Source organism: Scardinius erythrophthalmus (assembly GCF_964197995.2).
Source record: "Scardinius erythrophthalmus genome assembly, chromosome: 12".
Taxonomy (NCBI): Eukaryota; Metazoa; Chordata; class Actinopteri; order Cypriniformes; family Leuciscidae; genus Scardinius; species Scardinius erythrophthalmus.
The window spans coordinates 2,783,885-2,802,416 of NC_138232.1; the positions used below are offsets into that span (position 1 = coordinate 2,783,885).

Here is an 18,532-nt window from a genome sequence, read left to right on the forward strand (position 1 = left end):
ATTGTCACTTTTTTGACATTACCTTCTGTTGTAGCATCTGGTGTTTGTGTTCAGAAACAGAGAATGAGGGGTATTTAATATTTCTGTCCAATTCATATGCATGGAGTTTCTGTTATGCATTGGGAATTCTGTTGTTTTGATTATTTTGACTTTAAGAGTCATCATTTAAAGAAACAAAATGGAAGTTTTGTGGCTTTTATTGCATGTCAAAAGTTGACAAATGTTTAGCAGATTAACACATTACACATATAATTACAAAATGAAAAAAAAAAATGGACGAACAGATAGATAGATAGATTTTAATGTACACCATCCAGCCAATCAGAATCATATACTTTGGGAATGTCCCTATAATGCCATCTGGGTTGGGAGCGCACTAGGATTATTGACGTGAATCCATCTGCAAATAATCAGGCATCTTCTCCTTAGATAGCTCTCAAATGTATATTTTTCATTTCTGTTTTGCTTTGTCAGTCTTATATTTGTTGCCTTTCCCCAAACGCCGGTCCCGTCAGGCTGAGGGGGGTTGTGTTATTGCCAGGCTCTTTAGAGATGTGTGCAAGTTTCTTTAGAGATGTGTGTTAGTTGATGTGACGCATGGGCAAATCCAGACTGATCTGACAGGATGGAAATGTCAACTGTGGAGAGCCAGGGAAATGTCAGCGGAGCACGTGAGGGCCACACAAACACATGAAGCACGCTTGAGCGGAGACCCACACACACACACATACACACACACACACACACACTGAGACACACAAACCATAGCTGTTAGAAATGCACTTGTTTACTAAAACACTGTGAGAATACAAACTGTGCAACTGTGCATTGATGTGTTCATTAAAAGAGTGAATCTCATGAAGAAACACCCAGGTCATATTTAACGCCAAAATCAAGACAAAAAGACCAGAAGTGTCTATATGGAGGATGAGATCAAGCACAAACAGCAGTAGAATAAGAAAACACAAAATGAGAAATAAAAACAATTACAAGGCAGTATACAAATCATTGTGAACGATGATAACGATATATATATATATATATAGTGAATAATAATTAATATATGCAAATATATATAAAAAATGTGTGTATGCATGTGATTTATTATGTAAAAAATATGAAAATAATTTTAAATTGAAATGATTCAATATTAGTATTAATATTAATTACAATAGTGATTGATTAACAATAAAAATATTTTGAATAATATCTATACATTTTATAGTATTATCATGATTATTACTATTCTCTTTTGGTAAAGGTATTTTTGGGGAAATGTGCTTAATTCTCAACCAAAAAAGGAAGGTTAATTAAAGGTGAAGTGTTTCATTTCTGTTCTACTAGTGGCACCCAACGGATCTGCGCTCTGTTTGAGAGGTATAACAGGGAAGAGCAGCCTAACAGCATTTGTCTCATTTGATTTGGGGATGAAATATGACCCAGAAACTCTCCTAAAATGACACCTACACAGGTTTCCCCTCTCAAGCGCACTCAAAAGAACACACTTTGCATCCTCCCACGTCCCATATCCACCATACTTCTGTTTTCACGGACACATTTGTCAACCTGTCAGGTTAAATCTGTCACTTTTTTCTCTTCGACAGCGCATCGCTGCGTTACCTTCTCCCTCTGTGATCCGACACATGAGGACAAACGCAGGTTTTTTAGCAAACTTTTTCCTGTTGTTTCAAATGTCCTTTCACTATAATATTAAATTCACATCTTATTTTGTGCTTTGAATAGCCACATCGGAGTCTTTCCAGAGAGAGAGAGCGAGAGCTGTTTGGCACGTTGGGAATTTGATTGACGACTCCAAACAAAACATCTTTTGGCTTTTGATTTTGGACAGCTTGTCTGGAGCCAGTCGAGAGCACGAGGCTGTTTTCTCTCACCAGGGTTTGATTTGTCATTCCCTCGTATGCCACTAACATTCCCCGTGTCCGATTGCTCCCCAGTTGCCCGTTGGCGTGCTTTTAGTCGGAACAGAGCATATAGCGCAGGCAGAGAGGGCATTGTTCATTGTTGCTCAGTTTGTTTGGGGATTGTTTTTGGCATTGGCGGTACGTTTTGTTCTGGTTTGTTTTCACAGTTCTCTTTCCATATTCTGTATTCTGTATTCAAAATGGACTGTTCTGCCCTCAGTCCACTGATCCTGTGATACAGAAACAATATGACTCCGTCTGGAAAATACAGATGCCCAAAACAAGTGTTTGGACTCGTATAAATGTGTGAATGTCATTCATCAGATCAAGTGACCGGATCTGTGTCTTACGTAATGTTATCTAATTCATGTTTAATTTGGCTCAAGTATCCATCCACTCTTTTTGGAATGTATTTTATTATTTTATATGCTAATCAAGTTAAAAGTTTGAAATAATTAAGTTTTTATAATTTAAGTTTCTTCTGCTCACCAAGGCTGCATTTATTTCATTAAACATTTTCAGTAAAATTATAGTAAAATTAATATTGTGAAATATTAGAAAAAATTTAAATAAGTGTTTTCTATTGTAATATAGTATGTTAAAATGCTATTTATTCCTTTGTGCAAAGCAGTAATTACTCCAGTCTTCAGTGTCACATGATCGTGAAAATTCAGCTTTGCCATCACAAAATAAATTACATTTTAAAATTATATTCAAATAGAAAACACCTATTTAAATGGTAAAAATATAATATAATACAATATTAACGTATTTACTGTATTTTTGATCAAATAAATGCAGCCGTTGTGAGCTTTTAGAAATAAAATCTTAATTATAACAAACTTTTGCCCGGTAGTGTATATGTATCATATTAAACTCTGCATGGAAATTCAAGGATTATCTATATTGCATTTTGCAAAATCACATAAATACATTTTTGCATTTCAAATTTGATTTAAAAGCCCAAGCATGAACCAAGGTGAATCAATTTAAAATGGTGTTTTATATTCCCAGATGGATTTAAATAAAATCTTCATATACACTTTTCTACAATATTTCATCAGCTAGTTATTGTTGTTGTCTTAATTTGTGAGCGAATGATTGTTTTGAGTTGATCCTTTTTTGTGAGTCACTCTGAATGACTTGTTAGCAAAATGAATCCTTTTAAAAATCCATATCCAACGACTGGAAAGGTCACAGTAATTCATCGTTCAGAAAGTGCAGAAACCCTTATAAACGTAAGCACTAAATTTGATTCACAGCTTTTGATGACTCGAAATCAATTATGAAACTAATCTGAATGCTGATACGAGGTGCTGAACTCAATCAATGATTTCCTTCTGCGTCCTCTTTTTGTCATTTAGGTGTTTTCCAGAAAGACGCGGCCCAACTAGATTAATATTGAAAGGTCACGGCTCCTTGCTCTTTAATAAATGATTGGTTGATGGATTTGACATAACCCGTTCAATGACTGTGTCTCGGTCACATTTTAAAACACATTGGCGTTCGGATCTCGGTATTTACTTCAGCTCATTGCAGGGAAAACAACTCAACGGTGGTTTGGTTATGATAATGTCTCCATTTCTGATGTTTTTAGACTTTAGAAAGGGAAATGGATTTGGTGCCCTTTTTAATAGTGTGTGTGCTATAGCCTATTTATGAGAATGAGAGACGATTTACTGGTCCAGTCAAGTCACAATGTCATAGTGCTTTTACTCAGCAAAACTCCCCGTGTCTCTAACGGATCTGGAAACGCGTGCTGTATTTATCAGTAAGTCATGCTCTAGCGCTGGAGGTGACAGTGATGAATGTCCTGCATGATGGATGGCTTTTGTGCCTGTATGCAAGTCCATTAGTTGAGCTGTTGCTGTAGTATTTTGCTGTTTGTCAGTGTTAGTCACATTCATACATCTGCCGTTTCCGCAGCCGCCATAAAAGCTTTTGGGCAGTTCTGGGGAACTTTAGACTTGCTGTTTCTTGTTAAAAGCCTGCAGTGAGTTTAATTTATGGTTGTTCTCATTTATTAATATTTTGTTGGTTGGCCAAAATCATGTCCACACAGTTTGGCATGTTATCACAAAAAAAGTAAAAAAAAATTTTTCAATTGATGAAATATGCTTATATTAAACAAATTTTGAATAACATTCGAATAAAGGGCAAATATGTCTATATATATATATATATATATATATATATATATAGGTTCAGAAAAAAGGGTGTAAAAGCCGTCACTGGGACAGTACCCTATATGTATTCTAATATGTATCATTTAGGTACTAATATGTACACTTTTGGTACCAATATGTACCTTTGAGGGACTAATATGCACTCTTTAGGTACAGAGATGTACCTTTTGAAAAGGTACCGCCACAGTGACAGCTTTTGTACTTTTTTTTTCTGAGAGTATACTGTATTATGCTGTAAAAACTGTAATATTGTGAAATATAAGTATTTTACTAAAAAAACTTTTCTATTTAATATGTTTTAAAAATGTTTTTTCTGTAATGGTGATGCTGCAAAAAAAATAAATAAAAGAATTTATTTTAAATAGAATGTTCTTGTAACAGTGTAGACGTCTTTACTGTCACTTTTGATCAATTGAATGTATCCTTGCTGAAAAGTATTAATTTCTTTTTTTAAATGTTTCGACCCCAAACTTCTGAACTTCTAAATATACTAAAATATTTAGTACCCCCCCCCCCCCCATAATTTTTTTAACGCGTTGAAAGTTTATGGGTTGTCTTAACAGCAAGTTGACGAATTGGTCGTAATTATAAGTCCTGTATAATTAGGCTGTTTCAGGCTCACCTTTTCAGTAATATTAAAATAATGCATATTTTTTGTATGAATAACAGATTGCATATATTGAGCCAGATTACGTAACATTTTGTCTGTCCTCTCCTCTCACTAGACAACACAGCCGGCATCAGAACGCAGCGGTCCGGCTTTAACCGTCAGGAGCAGAACGTGTACCTGTTGCCCATCCTGGTGGTGGACAGTGGCCCTCCAGCCCTCAGCAGCACGGGGACCCTCACCATACACGTGTGTGGCTGTGACCCGGATGGGGCCATCCAGTCCTGCAACGCCACGGCGTACGTCATGTCCACTGCGCTCAGCCCTGGTGCTCTCATCGCACTGCTGGTGTGCATCCTCATTCTCATAGGTAAAACTTTTACTTCACCAACTTTCTTTATTGATTTACAACGTCTGTGAGCTGGGTTTGAAATGAACACCCGCCAAATGCGGGTAAAACTCAAACGCTGTCCGATCACTTGCCAATTTGGGGTGTTATTATGTTTACTCACTTTGCTGGGGAAGTCCGTGTAAGCCAAATCTGCGCGGATTTAGCGCAAATACTCAACTCGTGAGTCATCATGATATATTAAATGCAGAGTATTGTGCAGAATCTGCTCATATCTGGAGCTTGAACACACACGTCACTACGTTACAAATAACGGCGCGCTTGTTCATTTGCATTGAAACAATAGCGGAGATTAAAAAGCGTTTGGTTAACAGAAAAGACATTGCTATTTTCCAACATCCACTTTTTTTTATATATTCTTTGTACTGTATTGACTTGTCCTCCCAAAACATAATTTTTGGTGATGAGGATGAAAGAGGAAGCTGGAGATGCTGGATGACAGGATTTTGTTTGAATAAGAAATGAATGTGTGTGTGTGTGCGTGCATATTTATATACGCCCAATGGAAACACATCAATTTCACAAAAACTCCCATATATCGCAAAAAAGTTTTTATGCTCGCATGAGATGGTTTTTCAGGCATTTCGAAAAAGGAATATAAACGCGGCTAGTGTCACTGTTTCTGAACTCCTGAAACGCCTCCATTGTAGTCTTGATTTTTCTTTCGGGAACAAACACGTCACAATATTCCTTATTATAATAATTTATATGCAGAATAAAGGGGCGGGCCTGGTTGATTTAGTTAGTAGTGTGTTGAAACTGGTGGTTATGGTAAGGGGTGGGATATTTCCTAAAGAGGAGCCGCAACAATGGAGAATATACGAAAAATAATGAACATTCAAGCATGAAAAACTGTTCTAGTAAAAAACAAAATCAAGACTTTGTAAAAGGGCATAATATGGCCTCTTTGTGAAATGTGAAATGCATGCTTCGGGAAGCCAAGCAGGCAAGAAACGTAAGTAAATGTATTTTAGTGTTGTGCATTGTCCTTTTGAGCGTGGACTACTTTTTTAGGTGGATGAACTTGTTATGCATTAATGATGTAATTCCTGTGGGTGGAGTTCGTTGGATGTAGACAGTGCGTTACAGATAGTTGCATCACATACTCACATGGATACCAAGCAAAAGTAACCAAGTTTCGTTTGTTTGTTTTTTGCTGGTTTTGCGATGAAAGACTTTGACAGACTGTGTTGTTATGTGATTCTGTCACACCAGTCTCATGCTGTATGCATTCAATATTATGTTATCGGTATAGCTTTGAAACAGTGTGACAGATTTGACAGCATATTGACTACCAACATCAGCTTGACTTGTAGAACATTGCAGAGGTCATGGGTCTGAATCCTATAGTGAACAAATGGACTGATGAAATCACCAGGTGATTGATGGAAGATGCAAGTACATCCACTTGAGAATGCGTGTTTCAGCATTATTATCTGCATTTATGGATTATGGACTCATTGAGACCAGCAGACTATAGAGTCAAGCAAGTGCTGAACATTTGTGCTGCCTGTGCACACACACACACACACACACACATCATGTTTGCCTCTACGACCGCTGTAACTCTTTTAATGGTCCATCATCATTATTTAAAACCTTATTCGTGGGTTCAAATGCGGCGGGAGGCAAAAAACCAAACTAGAATGACATGAAAGCTGATCAATATTTCATACAGCATCCTCTGCCCACTCACTGCAGTTGCTCATCCTCTATCAGGAAGAGTACGAAAGCTTTTGTTCACGCAGAGCGGACACGCACACAATACAGGCCTCAGTGAATGACATCCAGCCTCTCTAGTGGAGAACTGGTGAGTTAAGGGAAGCTCGTGAAAAGAGCAGCATCAGCACCACTGTCCCCGCGGATCACTGAGCGCTTTAAATAGAGCAGCCTTTCCAGACATCCACGGCACTCCTGTTCCCGTGTCGAAGAGCCGTTGGACTGCAGTTCTGTTGTCATCGCTGAAAGTTTTATGACTTTCTTCTGGCCTCAGTATATCTGTCTTTATTTCTCTCCTCTCCACTTAGAGCTTTTCCCATCCCTCTTTCTCTCTCTCTCTGTCCTCTGCAGTCGCTTATAAAGTACGCCACATGAATTGTTCTCAGTCATCTGAGCAGTTTTTTTTTTTTTCCCTGTTGCTCATCTTTCCTGCGGTAAATCATTTATAAGTCGTGTGCGGGTCATCAGACGCACATCCTTTCTGTTTAATTAGCCATGTTTTCTCAGTCAAGCATCACTATCATTATTGCTCATACTTTTAGTCAGGGACTTACAGGAAAAAAGTATCAGAGCTTGTTGTAAAATAATAATACAGTCTTTGAAAGCATTGTTTGTGCTTTTTATTCTTCCCTATCCACTCCAAATAAATACATATTTAGTTTTGTGAACAAAATAATATTTTTAAGCATTTAAACATCAACTTTAGATATTACTATAAACGAAAAAACCATAAAAACATTTTCATTGCTTGAAATAAGATAAACATTAACTGAAATGAAATAAAATAAAATATATATATAAAAAAAATATTGTTTTCAGCTAGTTGCCAAGTCAACAAAATACTAAAATTAACACTGAAATAAAAAATAATAAAATCTATATAGACATATTTAAAAAAAAAAACACATAAACAAAATATTAAAGCTTTAATTAAATACATATATTCATTAAAAAAATCTAGTTCAAAATATGAATAAAAACTATAATCATATCTAAATGATACTAAAATAACATGGCTTTATATCCAGTAGATTCAGTAAAGTGTGTCCAAACTGTTGACTTCCATCATCATTCCATCAAGTGTGAACACGTCAAACATGTTGTTCAGGTTGATCTCTGGAATCAGGACCTTTGAGGACGTGGTTGAGGACTGTAATTATATAACATGAAATTGGTTAAGACAAACTAATAAGGCAACAATTTGATGTATAAACTTTTTTTTATTATTAGCTATCACTACATCTTTTGCAATAGTTTTCACTGTAGTTGTTGTTGCAGCCAAGTGTGGGTATCTGCAGGTCAGAGTAATTACCGGTAGGGGGCGTGTCGTATGGTTGGGGGCGTGTTGAAAGTTAGGGGACGTTCTGAAAGGTTGGGAGTTGGTCGAACGGTTGGGGGTGTGCTGAAGGGTAGAGGTTAGGCTTGTTCGACTTCATGCAGCTCTGCGCAGACCGATCAGCGGCTGACTTGAAGCAGTGCATGCCGGTTAGAAATTTTGTCCGACTTGATACAGCGCTGACACCACGTGACTGTGACGTATGCCATCAAAGTACCGCGAGAGCGATTCAAGAGTAGCCGGAGAACTCAGCCAGCGCAGCTTCTCACGAGCGGCTGCATGAGCTCTGATGACGACACAGCTGTTCCACGATTGGCCGGATTCACCGCACGACAATGATCACGTGTGTTTCATGTTTATTTGAACACCTTTAGTTCCTCTAAAGCTCACAAATCATTTTTTTATAACAGTAAACACTCTTTTCATGTAGTTGTGATGTTATATTGTGCCATATTTATCAAATTAAAACTGAATAAAAAACGTAGACTCCACTTCATTGATAGTAGCTTATGTAGAACTTTATTCTTGTTCAAACAGTCGCTGTATTAAGCAGTACATAAAGTATTGAATGAAAATGTCTCTGAAACATCTGTGTATTATTTGGCAAATATTGCATTTATTTCACTTCAGCTGTGGTAAAGTATGCAAACACAACGTGAGGGGTCACTACGGGAACCAGAAAGTGTCCGACTTCACATCTCCGTTTGCAGCTCCTCCCCGCCTGCACGCGGCTACTCTCGCCGATCGGGTGCATCCAGCCGCAGCCGATGTCGAACACACCTGAAATGTAGGGGCGTGTCCAATGGTTAGGGACATGATGAAAGGTAGAGGGTGTGTCAAAATGTAGTGGGTGTGTCGAACCATTGGGGGTGTGCTGAAAGGTAGGAGCCGTGTCGAAAAGGTTGGGTGTGTGTCGAAAGGTAGGGGCGTGCTGAAGGGTAAGGGGTGTGTGGAAAGGTTGGGGGCATTAAGAAATGTAGGCTTGTGCCAAAGAGTAGGGGCCGTGTCGAACATTTGGGGCGGGCTGAAAAGTAGGGGTTGTGTTGAAAGGTAAGAGGCTTGCTGAAGTGTAGGGGTGTGCTGAAAAGTAGGGGGCGTGACGAACAGTAGTGGACGTGCCCGAAAGGTAGAAGTGTTTCAAAAAGTGTGTCGAATGGTATTGGGCATGTGGAAAGGTAGGGGTATGCCAAAAAGTAGGGGGCATGTTGAAAGTTAGCAGTCATATCACAGACTTGAGAGTGCAATACTGTAAGAAAGCACTTAGCATCCATCTAAGTAGCTGCATAGCAATGTGGTAAAACACCTTAGCAACCGCATAGCAATGCCTAAGCAACTACTCGCAACACTCTAGCATTACAGTGGTGAGTTTTTTCATGGACAAATATCACTCATTCTCCGAAAATATCTCATCATCTTGACATTAGTTTTAATGTGTGAGCGAAGCACCTCAAAATTGATCTCTAATTAATAATTCAATTTAAATGTCGTCTCAAAGGACATAATCCTCTTCTGAAATGGACATCAATTAAAACTGAAGTAAAGCAGTAAAGCAGAAACGTATGAAAGTTTAATGCTAGCTGTTTGAAATCTTAGGTGTTTGAAAGCACAGCTTCTGATTGCACAGCCTCTCTTACCCCACTCCTTAAATGTTTATAACTTTTCTCTTTTTATTTGATTTGATTTATGGAATCAAAATTGTATTTGGAAATAAAATTCATGGGCTAGTCAAGTTTAGTCAAGACCGGTCTTTTCTAGTCTAGTTTAAATGTAATGAAAAGTTTCACCAGAATGTCTCCTCCTCTTCTCCCAGGCTTTGAGTGCAAATATCGGATAGATCTAGATGACGTTGAAGGGAAGAGGGTGTCCCTCCTGATCACAGCCTTCTTTCAATGCCGCACATTTCCTATTAGATCAATTTGTGGCATGATAAGGAGGGAATGAAAACAAATTTCTGCCTTATTACCTTCAAACAAACAACTCCTCCATCAGTTCATTCTGAGGGTGACGTGATAAATCCATTTGGGTGCAGCAAGGCATCTGCACACATCCGTCCCAATTACAGCCCATCTGCCATGATGGGAGTCCTGGCCACCGGCCGCCCAAGGGTAAATTAGCCGTCTTGTCAGGTCCGCTTAACCGAACATCTGCACGGCAAGGAGTCGCAACATGTTTCACAAAGGCAGGTACATAATGCGGTTTTTCACCCCATACCTTCAGTACAACGTAGGACGCAATGGGGGTCTGGATTCACAGCTCATTCCAGATGGAGAAAGTGTGCTGGGTTGTAGGGGGGGGGGGGAGTGCTGCGACCTTTTAGTGATTCAATTCCTGCTAATTCTAAACCAGCCTATGTAATCGATGCATGTAATCCCGTAATGTGTCTAAAGACCAGTCTGTATGCATGCATCTTCACAGGAATTACCACTTTAATGCTGAGCGTAATTTAGTATGCATCATGCACTGCAAATGCAGTCCGTGAAACTCAATTCACTTTACCTGGCTCGCAGCCATTTAGAGTCCTTGATCATGCCAGAATCGAAGAATAACATGAAGGGAGAGCTTGGTCAAAGACTTATCTCTCCAAGGCTTATGGAAAAATACTGAATCAAAGAGCCAGCGAGCCGTGCGCTTCTGTGAGGAGTCGCACCGTCTGCGGCGTTAATCGCTCCCATGTTTTAAGCCCTTTGTTGGTCAGTAAACAATTGCAAACTCAGTTGCACAGATTAATTTACCTGCCATCTTTTCTCCTCCGAACATGTTTAGGGTAGATAAACACTGACAGAAAGTGTTGGCTGAAAGAAATAAACAGCAGTAAGTAATAATAATTCTTTCAACCCGGTTTGTCCTGTGAAATGTGAAAGGGAAGTTATGAAACTCCAGGTGTGGGCTACGGCTCGTGAATTGGAAATGTCCGTATCAGATTGATTTGTCATTTCCGGAAAGGGGCAGAGCGTGTTCATTTTCTGTCTTGTTTGTACACCGCTTTGTCAGTTTTCATATGGTTGGAGCTGCTTGCAAAGCTCAGCGCTAGACGGATGGTTCATGGCGAGCAAAATTAGCTTCAACTTCACAGCGAGAGCCTTCATAATACGCTCATACTTTAATTTACTTGTGTGTCCTGTTCTACCAGAAAAGACATCCATAAAACAAGCTTCTTAGTGTGCAGTCTGCACTCTAGATATATATTTTGTCCTCAAATGCATTTTTTGCTTATGTAAATCTATTTATCCATCCATCCATCCATTCATCCATCCATCCATCTTATTTTTATGGTAACACTTTACATTAGCCAACACATATTCACTATCAACTATAGTTTTTTTTTTTACTCAGTTAACTCCTAATTGATAGTACGGTTATGTTTAGGTATTGGGTAAGGGATGTAGCATTAATATGTTCTTTATAAGTACTAATAAACAGCCATAATGTTAATAATATGCATGCTAATAAGCAACTAGTTAATAACGAATAGTGTTCCCGAAGTGTTGCCATTTTTGGAATGTATTTAGAAAGATATGTCTTGGGTTAATTAGACCAAGAGTTTTTCTAACTCACAAAGAGCATTTAAAAGGGACATTAAAGACTGCATTGAAATAAATGTAAATCTGAGAAGTGTTTCTTAAAATGCATGATTTTTTTAGCACTTTTAAGTACTTTGCTGCAGTTTTCTACTATCTCATAAATGGTTGTCTGAGCGCTTTCATCCTTGTCATTCGTCCTCAAAAGGAAAGATGAAAGAAATCCTTTCCGGACCCGCAGACGTTTCCCTCTCAAGATTAGAACGCCAGCCAAGACAATGGCTCTCTTATAACATTAATGATTATGTAAAATGGATAGCCTTTGATCAGACATGTGCCTCCAGAGAAAACATGCTTAATGAAATATTCAGATGATATTTATAGATGATCACTTACTGAATTTGAACTTTGCACCACAGACATTATATTGAGCTAAGGGATCATAATAGTTTGTATCGTTGCAGATAAAGTCCCTTTGAAATCAAAATGATAGTTTTGTGACTTTTAGTAGCCAACCGGACTGTGATGTTAACTACATTCTATTCGAGTTGAAGTATCCACACATGTTATTAGTACAGTACTTAATACTTAAACCATAAAAAATGTTGACATTTACATGAGCTGTGTGATGGAGAGCCAAACGATGACAGCAGATTTAATTAAATGTCGATGTATTGTCCGGCAGAAAGCAGACAGCAAAATTGAACACAGTGCACGCTTCATCCCACACCATCATAAAACACAATGATGTTGTGAACATGACACTGCATTAAAAACTGCAGCATAACAGTGCACACAAACTAGCTTAATTAAACACATAGGGCCCTATTTTAACGATCTGAAACGCATCAAGCACGAAACGCAAGTAACTTTGTGGGCGGATCTCGGGCGCTGTTGCTATTATACCGGCGGGATAAATTACTCTTTCGCCCGACGCAAATCTAAAATGGGTTGGTCTGAAGTTGCTTCATTACTCATAGGTGTGGTTTGGGCGTAACGTGAAATAAACCAATCGGAGCATCATCTCACATTCCCTTTAAGAGCATGCGCGCTTGTTCCATGGCGGATTGCTATTATAAAGGCGGATTTGCCAGGAGCGGTTCACAGCCGAGGAGACCGACGTTCTCGTCAGGGCCGTAAAACACAGAGAAGTGACATTGGGGATGGAGAAACACACCCAGATTAGCTTCGGTTAAACAGCCGTATTATAATTTGGGTAAATGTGTAAGCTAGATTTATGCCTATTTTTTCACATCTTCATGGACACAACAATGATTTCCCTCGTGTGTTAATATTCATGCTGAAATGCCCCCGGGAGCGCAAGTTCATTTCCTAATTTACCGACGTGCGTCTGTGGAGGGAAAAGTCCACTGTGCGCGGGTACAAAATAGGAATGATACATGCGTCGGTGTACAAAGTCAATTGCGCTGGGTGCAAGATAGGTCCCATAGTATTAAACATAAATAGATCAAAATCAATTATTCCAGCGATTGCTGCAATGTTATGATGTTGTAGCTGATTGCTTGGATATTGCTATGTAGTTGCTAGGGCATTGTGGGTGGTTGCTAGGGTGTTGCTAGGTGGTTTTCTTACCGTGTGAACTGGAAAGAGCCTCTGTGATATTCTCTAGATTTTATTCTGGTCTTTTGGACCAAAAAATCATAAATCTGATTGCTTAGAAAAGTAACAGCGTGATTTGAGGTATAAATCATTTCCATAGCGCAAACGCTGTGGGCGCATAAAGTTTAATACCTTGGGCTTTGGGTTTGTGCACGCAAGCTACTTTTGAACAGTCAATCTCAAAACCTCCACAAGCGTAGTAACCTACATTGCTAAATCGCTGCTTTTGTCTCCACTTTTAGGAGGCTTAAAACAGAGGCATGGAGGGAATTAGGTCAGACATTTTTTTTTTCCTAACTAGAAATCCATATTAAATGCATCAGTGTTCCCTAAATTGTAATTGGTTGGACTTTTCTATGAGCTGAAAGAGTCAGCCATATCTGTGAATGCAGCAGTGAGTTTAGCCGCCGGTTCTGTGCTTATTTAAACAACACTGACAGATCAAATGTAAGAAAGACGGTATGCAATCACAAATGCAGACGCTAATGAACATAATTCAGCACAGATTAAGGATTCATTGGTTTATTGAGACGGATGCTGCTTTTGTTTTCCGACTCATTCATTTCTTAAATGATCCATCTCAATTGTTTGCCTTTTCAGTTCATGTTTAATTCCTCAATCATATCTGCACTCCACCTCACGGCGAAGCTTTGTGAAAGTCTCATTTATTTGTAATCCTTTCTACACTTCTCCTCTCAATCATGTATTGTTAGTAAATGAAGACATTGGGATGGCAGATATATCACTTATTAACCAGTCTCAAATCCTCATGAATAATGCACTCAATTGACCGCCTTCGAATGTTATTGACCGATCCTGCCTAAGCAGCTGTTGCTGTCTGTGTGCAATATACTAACCTGACACGTTTTTGCTCCCTTCTCAAGATTTTTTGGCAATTTTCAGTTTTTTTGCAATCAGTAGGACACATTTATCAATACTTAGGTCACTTTTCAAAACTCTTCACACAGTTCTCCTAACCAACTTTGCACTACCGTCATTCATGTCTCAAATCAGCTCATGGTCCATAACACAAGCAAAGGTTGTCATTCAACAAACACGCTTTGTCACTTATACTGTTGAACAAAAACCTTTAAAAAATTCTTTACAAAACAAGAACGACTCTCTATTGTTTAGAATTCACTGCCGTTTTTATTACATAGTCCATGCATTACCATGTATTACTGGACCTATAAAAAATATAAATATAAAACATTTATTTGTGTGAGTGAATGCAGCACAATCGCGAACATAAATGGACAACTTTAAAGGAGATTTTCTCAATGTTTTGATTTTTTTGCACCCTCAGATTCCAGATTTTCATAGTTGTATAGTTGTATTTCAAGCCAAATATTGTCCTAACATACCATACATCAATGGTCAGTTTATTTATTCAGCTTTCAGGTGATGTATAATTCTCAATTTCAAAAAACTGACCCATGTGACTGGTTTTGTGGTCCAGGGTCACATATATATAATTGCATATATATAATTTTGTCCAGTTACGCTGGTTAGTCCACTGGTTAGTCCAGTTATGCCGTCCCGTCGTGCAAAGAATTTATTCTGTAAATGTGTTTCCATTGTAGTTTATGCACATGTTTTCTTATGAGATAACCAGTTTATCTGACTCAGATAAGCGCACATGTTTTTTATGCACATTTTTTTAATTAATGCGCATATTGGCATTTCCATCCAGTGTTTTTTTTATTATTTTTTATGTGATATCCCAAAATGCACATAAAAATAGGTGGATGGAAACATAGCTATTGTTTTGGCACAAAAATGCATTCAATGATAAATGATCCACATAGACTGATGCTGTGCTCACTGTGTAAAGAGTTTTGAATAAGTATTGAGAAATGGGTCCTAGAGATTGTAAAAAGCTGTAATATCCAGTCAATATATTTTACCGCTTTAGCACACTTTACTGAAAATTAAATTGGCCAAGAGGGGCGTTGTTCTCGTGATGCAGAAAGGACAAGTCTCTCATTAAGATTAAGATGTGGTTGGTAATAAGTTCCCTAGCTGCGATGAGATGCCAGGTTGGGTTTGTTAATATCCTCCTCGTGTTGTGATGTGATCCACCGAGAGAAGTCGACTTCTGCTGTACAAGTGCCTCAGTTATTTACTGAAGAGTCAATTTGAGGTTAATGGATTTTCCTTCTCCTGTTTGAGACAATTTGGTTTTCTAATAAGTAATTTTCTTGAAAACTGCAATGCTTGACACATGTAGGCTTTGCATATTTTAAATAAACTCTGTTAATGTTATAATTTCTCATGAAAAGTGATGTTGAGGCATATGTTTACAAAGCTCACCTTTAACGTATGTTTTTTTTTTTTTTTATGAGATTCAAAGGTTAATTTAGTTAGCGTTCCTCTCTGCTGTGGTCAAGATTTGCATTGTGAGGTTAATTGTGACTATTTCTACTGTAGGCGGGCTGAAGTGAACTTATTTACTAAACTTGAACAAATACAAATGAACAAAACATGATAATAGCATGGAATCACATGACAAACAGGAACCAGGGGCACGTTCAAGTTCAAAACGGTGCGCAACGTTTTGCTACGGTTTCCGGGTTGAACGTCATGTTTCCTGGAAACGGCGTGCACCGGTGTGCAACGGGGTTTGAGATATGTTTTCTCTTGTTTGGCGGGTGTGTCAGAACTGCAGTCCAATCAGCAGCAACATGTATATAAAGCACGCGGTATTAAAGTGAACTCGCACAATGGGTTCAAGGAAAGTAATTTACAAATGTGTTCAATGCAGTATACGCAACAACTGAGGATATTAGAAGACATGTTTGTCGTAAGTTTTATTGTAAAAATATAGGATATCAACATGATGTAGTTGTTTATATTTTTAGCTTCATTGCAAGTGTATGACATTTGGTATAGAAATAAACAATGGTAATTAAGTGCTTTTCCTAAAAATGAGAAAGAAAATACAGGGTATTAAAACAGAATGAACTACAAATAAAGTCAGTATGTGAGGCTAAATAGATGTGTTTTAGTCTGAATTAGGTAAGATGTCTGCTTCCATTTCAGTTTCAGCAATCCCTTCACTCGATTGGGATGTTCTCTTTTGTTCTGGGCGGCAAGTGCAGTAACTGTAACATCGGGCATATTTTGTAGTATTAAACACATATTTATACCGACTTCATCAGGCTCAGAAAATTCTTCACAAAGAACACAAAGAATGGCCTTCTCAGCTGCCGTAGTTGCAACTCTTGCGTCATCAGAACAGCGTGTTCAACGCATCACCGTTTCTGTTTAAAAAACGTTGTGCAACGTTTTGTCGGGGCTGAACACAGCCCATAACTTTGACTAATTATAATTAAGTAATTATTCCTGTGATCAAAGCTGAATTTTCAGCATCATTACTCCAGTCTTCAGTGTCACATGATCCTTCAGAAATCATTCTAATATGATGATTTGCTGATTGTGGCGAGCAGGACGAGGCTGAGGGCCGTGGGAGGACGGCGCGAGGCCGGTGGCGTAATTATGATGAGCTACACCTGTGAGACGCACCGGTCTCGCGCCGTCCTCCCACGGCCCTCAGCCTCGTCCTGCTCGCCACACTGATCTTGAAACATTTCTGATATTTTTTCCAGGGATTCTTTGATGAATAAAAAGTTAATTTGTTTAAATTTCAGGTCATATTATATAAAAGTCTGTCTATCTATTTACTGTCATTTTTGAATAATTTAAAGTCCAACTGAAATCAAAATTGACCCTATTTACTTTGTTAGCGCATATTACTAGTCCTGTGGTGAAAAATTAATCCATGCAAGTTAATACACAGAAAAAAATTGTTTGCCGTCGTAATCTTTAATCAAAGTCTGAAAAGTTACTTCCGGTCTGGAACGGTGTAGGTTTGACGGCTTGGGTTGGGAAACGCTTAACCACTCCCCTCAAACCATTAGTCCGAGATGAGCGAGAGATGGAGAGGAGGAGCGCTAGAGTAAAACCCTGCCCTCTGTTCAATATTCCTTTTCACTGGGAAATACGTCACAACACTGGAGAAAAGTCGTTTGCAACTTCCGGTTCACGCAGACTTTAATGCATACTTTCTGTATAAAACTATTCATTTTAATTTTCCCAAACCTTTGAACAGTAGTGTAAACTAATTATTCCTCTAGTTCCTCCTCAGAAAGTTCACAATGTTCTCGAAGGTCATTTTCAATAAATTCTCCTTTTTTGACTTTCATAGTACATAGTAACACAAGGTCAATTCTAATCTCATGTTAACATCTGTTAAATTAAGTGTCTCTCTCACTTGTCTCTCATTGTTCCTTTAGTCCTGGTGCTGCTGATCTTGACCCTCAAACGTCACCGGAAAGGCCAGCGCATGTCTGAAGACGAGGAGGACATGCGCGACAACGTCATCAAATACAACGACGAGGGCGGCGGAGAGCAAGACACCCAGGCGTACGACATGAGCGCCCTGCGCAACCTCTACGACTTTCCAGAGGTCAAAAGCTCGGATTCCGGCCCTGACCTGCGCTCCGTCCCTCAGTGGATCCAAAACAGAGTGGTAGGAGACGGCGGGCCTGCCGACTTCACGGTTTTCAAAGGCTACATACGCAAGAAGGTCGAGCAAGCGGACGCGGACTTATCGGTGCCGCCTTACGACTCGTTCCAGACTTACGCTTTCGAGGGCAGCAGCTCGCCGGCTCTCTCGCTGAGCTCCATCCGTACGCTATCCACAACCTCGGAGCAGGACTTCTCATACCTCAGCGATTGGGGACCTCGCTTCAGGCAGCTGGCGGGCTACTACGCCCCGACCCAAGCCGAAGAAGAGGGGTCCTAGCACCATGCTCTTCCCTGATCCGCTCTCAGAGACCCTACTGTCCCGGTCCTGGAGTCGTTTTCCTCCCTGACGCTTTCGCCCACTGTTCCGCAGTGACATTTTTTTGGATCCCAGTTAGTCCGGAGAGATTTAATGTCACCCGTTACCCTTTGCAAAGTGACTTCTTGTCTTGTAGAAAAGTTCAGGACAAATATTGAAGGAGAAGAGCATTAGGCCGGGTGCTGGGCAAACCTCCAACATCTTCTCACCTGTCAGAGAGAGCAAGAAGAAGCGGGGCCGTATGCACTACTCAAAACTCCCATTGTTTCAGGTTTTTTTTTTATTATTTATTTGCCCATCTGTGGAAATAAGGATTTTAACTCAGTGGGATCTGGAGGAAGACAATGGAAATGTCTTTTTAAATACCAA

General features: G+C 39.1%; 1 protein-coding gene across 1 annotated transcript in view; it reads left to right on the forward strand.

Moving 5' to 3' along the window:
- Positions 1–18,124, forward strand: part of cdh22 (cadherin 22) — a gene marked incomplete at both ends in the record, with an annotated part of 104,857 nt that extends 86,733 nt beyond the window's left edge. Inside the window, 2 exons of the mRNA XM_081380629.1 lie at positions 4,834–5,085; positions 17,613–18,124. Of these exons, the coding sequence (XP_081236755.1) occupies positions 4,834–5,085; positions 17,613–18,124 (764 nt within the window). The remainder of the gene's footprint in view (positions 1–4,833; positions 5,086–17,612) is intronic.
- Positions 18,125–18,532: the final 408 nt, after the last annotated feature.